The sequence below is a fragment of the Nicotiana tabacum genome, chromosome 24 (genome assembly GCF_000715075.1).
Source record: "Nicotiana tabacum cultivar K326 chromosome 24, ASM71507v2, whole genome shotgun sequence".
NCBI classification, from domain to species: domain Eukaryota; kingdom Viridiplantae; phylum Streptophyta; class Magnoliopsida; order Solanales; family Solanaceae; genus Nicotiana; species Nicotiana tabacum.
The window spans coordinates 73,342,956-73,350,132 of record NC_134103.1 but is presented as its reverse complement, the minus strand read 5'-3'; the positions used below and the strand labels follow the sequence as shown (position 1 = coordinate 73,350,132).

At 33.2% G+C, this 7,177-nt stretch overlaps 1 protein-coding gene across 1 annotated transcript; it reads left to right on the top strand.

Annotated features, from left to right (window-relative positions):
• The first annotated feature begins 2,494 nt into the window (after positions 1-2,494).
• Positions 2,495-5,712, top strand: LOC107767028 (ferredoxin--nitrite reductase, chloroplastic-like). Its single transcript, NM_001324935.1, is given in 4 exon segments — positions 2,495-2,876; positions 3,496-3,850; positions 4,161-4,449; positions 4,975-5,712. Coding segments are annotated over 4 exon segments (1,764 nt in total).
• Positions 5,713-7,177: the final 1,465 nt, after the last annotated feature.

Here is a 7,177-nt window from a genome sequence, read left to right as displayed (position 1 = left end):
TTTCAATATAATTTTTTTTATCGTATAGGCCAACTTTTTTCCCCTGGTCCCACAGACAGCTTTTGTTCGACGTATTTTATGATTACTGTGCTTCCAGGTTCCGACACCACGGCTCCCGCCAAGCAGAAAAACTGTGGGCGCCGTTCCTTAGTCAATACTCCCCGTCTGATTTTTTTTATGCGTCTCTTAAAAAATATTACATTTGATTCAATTTATGCGAACATATTTGATTGGGCACGAAATTTAAGAAAAAAAAATGGTAAAATTATAAGTTTAAGGTAAATTATTTTCAAATTTAGAAATGGGTCATTCTTTTTGGAACGAACTAAAAAAGAAATAAGTTCACATAAACTGAAACAGAGGGAGTATTAATTAGAAAAAAAGATTGGATTATTCTACTCTTATTTATGTCTTAAGATATAATCTCTCTTCATTGAATATTTATTCTATTTATGTGTTATCTCTATCTTCAAGAACAATTATTTACTAAGGGTAAAAAATAAAAAAAATAATTAATTTTGTCTTGAACTTCTAAAATGACAAATAATTTGAAACAACTATTTTTAGTAACCATGACTATTTATATGAAACGGAGGGAGTAAGTTGTTACTAACTATATACTCCCTCCATTCACTTTTACTTGTCCAGTGTTCTAAAAATGGATTTTCAATTTTACTTGTCACTTTTAGTATATCAAGGAAAACGATTTCCTTTTTCCTGTTATACTCACAACATTAAGTACTCATTTCAAATTATTTTCTCAAAACCATTAAAAATATGCATCAATTAATATGGGTATCATGGTAAATTATACACTTCATTTATTATTCCTTAAGGGGCGTGAAAAGTCAAAACGTGACAAGTAAAAGTGAACACGGGGAGTAATTGTATTTTAAGTTATTTGTTTTTAGAAATTTCTCAGGGAAACCCGCAGTCGCTACCCTTGGATGGGCACTGGGTAACCTGATCACTGTGCAATAGCTCTCAAACTATACCAGAGATGTAAAACGCACTAACCCGGTACGACGAGCTCTGACTAAGGAGGTTGCTGGTCAGGGGAATCGATATATAGTGAAAATACTATTTCATCTGTTTTAAAAAGATTGCCTTAATTGATTTGACACAAATTTTAATAAAGAATGAAAAACTTTTAAGATATATAGTCTTAAATAAGTCATAGCATTTGTGTGACTGTAAAACTTTTGAAACTTGTGTGACTTGTAAATATTTTCTATTAAGGAAATATTGAATATGCCAAATTTTTTTAGCACTAACAAGAAAATAGTGCCAATATTTTTTAAACAGATAGAGTAAGTTATTTTCTTATATAAGTATCAATTCACTGAAATAATTACATGGATTTGTGAATCATACTCCATCCGTTCCAATTTATGTGAACCTATTTGACGGGGAACGGAGTTTAAGAAAAAATGAAGACTTTTGGAATTTGTGGTCCTAAACAAGTCAAAAGGGGATCCAGAGTATTTGTGTGGTTATAAAAGCTCCTCGTTAAGAGTAGAATTGGAAGTTTATGCTAAATTATTTTTAAATTTAGAAAGGGGTCATTCTTTTTGGAACAGACCAAAAATGAAACATGTTAACGTAAATTGGAACGGAGGGAGTAAGTGAGATTAGTAATTTAAAAATAAAATAAGATACACGCTTTATTTTTCTCTTTGTTTTCTTATATGGTATTATTTCCTTATCAGTTCATCTCGTAACGAATACCACCTTTTCATATTTAAAAATAATTAAATTAAATTTTTTTTATTTTACATCTAATAACATATTTTTTATAGTCAAAAAAATATCATAAAATATATAAAATAACAAGTTTAAAAATATTTTCTTTCTTACACAGCATGCTGAGTCAAACTCTGTCATAAAAATTGCAACAATAAGGAGTATAACAAATTAAATTAGGGCACGTTATATATTTGGTCGATTAGCCAAAAGTAATTCAAACTCAACAAATTAAATATAATATAATATAATATATATATATATATATATATATATATATATATATATATATATATAAAATTATAATATACAAAAAATTTCAATTTTAATTTAGCTTTTGCATTAAAAAAATATTGATAATGAAAAGAGTAATTTATATTATTATGAGGTTAAATCAAAAGGGCACACGTCTCTTTCCTTGACCCATGGATGGCCCAAAAGGGTACTCCTTACCCAAAAAGAAAAAGCCCATAACGCACCTTTGACCTTTCTAGTAGATCCCACAATTTTATTTTAAATTTAACGGTAATAGGGACATCCTAGTCATTTACATTTTTAACAATAACGACCCTTTGGAACTTCCAAGAGTCCACCAAAAATAGTTCACGTCTACAAAAATGATTTCACTTCTCCATTATTATATCATCTCCACCGCCTTAGCTGCCACGATCATCAATCAAGAAATTAATCAGTTTACATCCCAATTCCAAATCACTTGTTATTACTTAGTTTCTTGTTAAATCTGTCAAAAATGGCATCTTTTTCTGTTAAATTTTCAGCAACTTCATTGCCAAATCCTAACAGATTTTCCAGGACTGCTAAGCTTCATGCAACACCGCCGCAGACGGTGGCAGTACCACCATCTGGGGAGGCGGAGATAGCTTCCGAGAGGCTAGAGCCTAGAGTAGAGGAAAAAGATGGGTATTGGGTACTCAAGGAAAAATTCAGACAAGGGATAAATCCAGCTGAAAAGGCCAAGATTGAGAAAGAACCAATGAAATTATTTATGGAAAATGGTATTGAAGATCTTGCTAAGATCTCACTTGAAGAGATCGAAGGGTCTAAGCTTACTAAAGATGATATTGATGTTAGGCTCAAGTGGCTTGGCCTTTTCCATAGGAGAAAGCATCATTGTAAGTTCTAAATAAATATCTTGTTTTTAATACTCTGGACTTACTAATTTGTTTGGCATCTTTGGCTTTTTAGTGTTGATTTGACTATTTTTTTAAGCTAAATCAGACTAGATTAGTCATTTTTTACATTATAAATTAGATATTCTCTGAAAACTATGCAAAAAGTACTACTCCCTCTTGTTCACCTTAGAACTTGATTTTGCATTCCCTTTAAAATTAAAAAAAAAATGAATTATGAAGTATGTATTTTACAATTTACCAATGATAATGATAGCATTTCCAAAAGTATTGGGAATATATTTTTAGTAATTTGGACAAGTAAAAGGGAACATAGGGCATATTATAACATTTCTATAGCTATAAGAGGGCATATTATAACATTTCTATTGCTATAAGAGCGTGCTGTTAAAGGTAAATTTTTAAGTTTAAAGTTACAGCGAATTCAAGTATAAAGTATTTTTTAGGTACACTAAAAAGGAAAGAGTGTGATGTAAAATGGAACAGATGGAGGGTAAGTCAAGCTAAAAGCAAGATTCATTTTTCTGTTAATTTTAATATGATATTCTTCATCTAATATGCTGATCATATTTATAAAATGTTATTGGATTGTGATGATCAGATGGCCGATTCATGATGCGATTGAAGCTTCCAAATGGGGTAACAACGAGTGCCCAAACTCGATACTTAGCCAGTGTGATAAGGAAATATGGAAAAGATGGATGTGGTGATGTGACTACAAGGCAAAATTGGCAGATTCGCGGGGTTGTACTACCTGATGTACCCGAGATTCTAAAGGGACTGGATGAAGTTGGCTTGACCAGTCTGCAAAGTGGCATGGACAACGTTCGAAATCCGGTGGGAAATCCTCTGGCGGGGATTGATCCACATGAAATTGTAGACACAAGGCCTTACACTAATTTGCTCTCCCAATATGTTACTGCCAATTTTCGTGGCAATCCGGCTGTTACTAACTTGTAAGTCTTGCATAAAAATATTCCCATTTAGCTGTTTTCTCCTTAATGCTTGAGCCAAGATTCATATCATTTGATTGATCTTACATTAAACTTACCTTTTTATTTTTTTTTGGGTGATATTATATATTGCTTTTAACTTGGCATATTAGATAAACTACATTTTTATACCCTTGTAATTATTATTGAGAAAACGAAACTTAATTTGTGTGTCCTGTCCGCCTTTTTGTTGATCATGGATAAAGGAGGGCTTATCCTAGGGATTATTTGAGGGAGAAAATTAAAGCATCTGTTAATGAGATTTTTGTTGCAGGCCAAGGAAGTGGAATGTATGTGTAATAGGGTCACATGATCTTTATGAGCATCCCCATATCAATGATCTTGCCTATATGCCGGCATCAAAAGATGGACGATTTGGATTCAACCTGCTTGTGGGTGGATTCTTCAGTCCGAAGCGATGTGCAGAGGCAGTTCCTCTAGATGCATGGGTTCCAGCTGATGACGTGGTCCCTGTTTGCAAAGCAATATTAGAAGCTTATAGAGATCTTGGTACCAGAGGGAACAGGCAAAAAACAAGAATGATGTGGTTAGTTGATGAACTGGTGAGTGATACCCTCATTATGTTTATCTGTTGCATGTTTTATTCTGTCTTTTGTCTTGTAAATATATATAGACCTCAACTAGAGTTTGTAAGTTCAGAGCATACATCGTGCTGATTGAGAATCATAATTCCACCCGACAAAAAATTGAGCTGCATATTGGTATATTGGTTTGAGTAGGGTTTCATTCACGAGTCTTATTCATGTAATGATGGAATGTTAGTAGCTCATTTAGGTAGAGGCGGACGTAGAGTGGTGGTAACGAGTTCATCTGAACCCAGTAGCCAGAGCGTAAATTTAGGTATAAAAATCCACTAATAGTAATATTGCAAGAAAATTAGTATATGAACCATAACTTTTAACATACATTGGGCTCAATGTTAAGAAATTTAAATATTGAACCCATAGAACTTATATCCTGGATCCGCCTCTGCATCTAAGTGGATATGTACCACTCCCTTTACTAGGCAGCACCAAACTCTTCGCTAGTGGTCTCATTTTCTCCCTATTTAATTTCAATCAATGCAGGGCGTTGAAGGATTCAGGGCAGAGGTCGTAAAGAGAATGCCTCAACAAAAGCTAGATAGAGAATCAACAGAGGACTTGGTTCAAAAACAATGGGAAAGGAGAGAATACCTTGGCGTGCATCCGCAGAAACAGGAAGGATACAGCTTTGTTGGCCTTCACATTCCGGTAGGTCGTGTCCAAGCAGATGACATGGACGAGCTAGCTCGTTTAGCGGATAACTATGGTTCAGGAGAGCTCCGGTTGACTGTTGAACAGAACATCATTATTCCCAACGTTGAGAACTCAAAGATCGAGTCATTGCTCAATGAGCCTCTCTTAAAGAACAGATTTTCGACCAATCCACCTATTCTCATGAAAAATCTGGTGGCTTGTACTGGTAACCAATTTTGCGGGCAAGCCATAATTGAGACTAAAGCGCGTTCCATGAAGATAACTGAGGAGGTACAACGACTAGTTTCTGTGACAAAGCCGGTGAGGATGCATTGGACTGGTTGCCCGAATTCATGTGGACAAGTTCAAGTCGCGGATATTGGATTTATGGGATGCTTGACAAGAAAAGAAGGGAAAACTGTAGAAGGTGCTGATGTTTATTTGGGAGGCAGAATAGGGAGTGACTCACATTTGGGAGATGTTTATAAGAAATCAGTACCTTGTGAGGATTTGGTGCCAATAATTGTGGACTTACTAGTTGACAACTTTGGTGCTGTTCCAAGAGAAAGAGAAGAAGCAGAAGATTAATCTCAAGATTTCATAACAGCTCGTGGATTCGAGCAGCTTAATTGGACATTAATGGAATTTGCTCACCATATCAAGTTATCTCTAAGGTTATTTCTAAGGTACAGAAGTGGTGACACTGATCCTGAAAACCAAGGTTTTCTTTATTGAAATTTAGTTGAATAATCAGTATATGCGCTGTTATTAACATGCTCATGTTGTGATATAGCACGACAGAAATATTTGTACTTGTTTCAGAATAATCATATGGTGTATACTTTTGGAAGAACTGATTCAAACCAAAAGGCTTTTGAACCATCTTTTCAGTTTGATGTTCATACATACCAATTAATCATATTGTTAATTATATTCCTAATCATATTGTTATATTCTAATAATTCATTCAGTTTGATGTCTGAGCAGAATGTAATTCTGATTCCCATGGCCTGGCCAATATCCAATATAGCAGTGTTAAGAGAAACTTTGAATCTCGATAGCTGAATACAATTATTGATTAATGTGTAGTTTGGAAGTGTTGTTGTAATGGGCATATTTATTTTGCAAGTATTATTTATTATTTCAACTTCGGATTAAAATATTATTATCTATTAATAATTATTTTACAATTTGGTCAATTATATCAACTTTAACTTGAAATAGATAATTTCAAATTAAAAGAATTGAATTGATAAGTATTTCATTGAAATAATAGTTCTTACTTCAACTTCAGGTGTTCTTTTATCAACTTCAACCAAATATGAACATTGTCGACCTCATGACTTAAAATTTATATAAAGGTCATTTTACCCACTTACTCTTAATACTAAACTAAAATATCAAAGTATACATCAAATTTATCAACAACAAAAAAATACTTTATTAAACATACGCATTTTTTTTCCAGCAAAAATTGATTTATTTTGCGAAATAATAGTAGCACGTGAGAACTTATTTTTCAAAATTTGCATTCTTTCCTCAACAATTTTAATGATGTGTTGATTTTACCAAAATGCATTTATAGTAAGGATAAATCATAATGGAAAAAATAGTTTTTACCCTTAAAATCATATAACAATTAAATTTGTAAGTGATTTTAAGGATATGTGATTTCACTTGGCGCAAACTGAGAAATATGAAAATTGAAGTTAGAAATTAACTGTAAAATAAAGCAAACTGATATATCATACATCTTTGGCCCTTGAACTAGGTTGCCCTCGCACCAAGTAAGTGTATTATTGAAGAGTAAGAACTGAACTACTGAATAAGAGAGCTTAAGAGAGAAAACGTAATATATTGCTTTGTTATGCGTGAATCTGTCTTTCCAAAATGATTGGAACCCCCTTTATATAGTAGAGGAGTTCTATATATGGTACAATTCTAAATACAGAAGGAAATCTCTTGATTGGCTAATCAACTGGTCTTGACTTGATACATGCCGAGATCTCCACCAAAGACAATGCAAGTTGATAATAACGGCAATTAAAGAAGA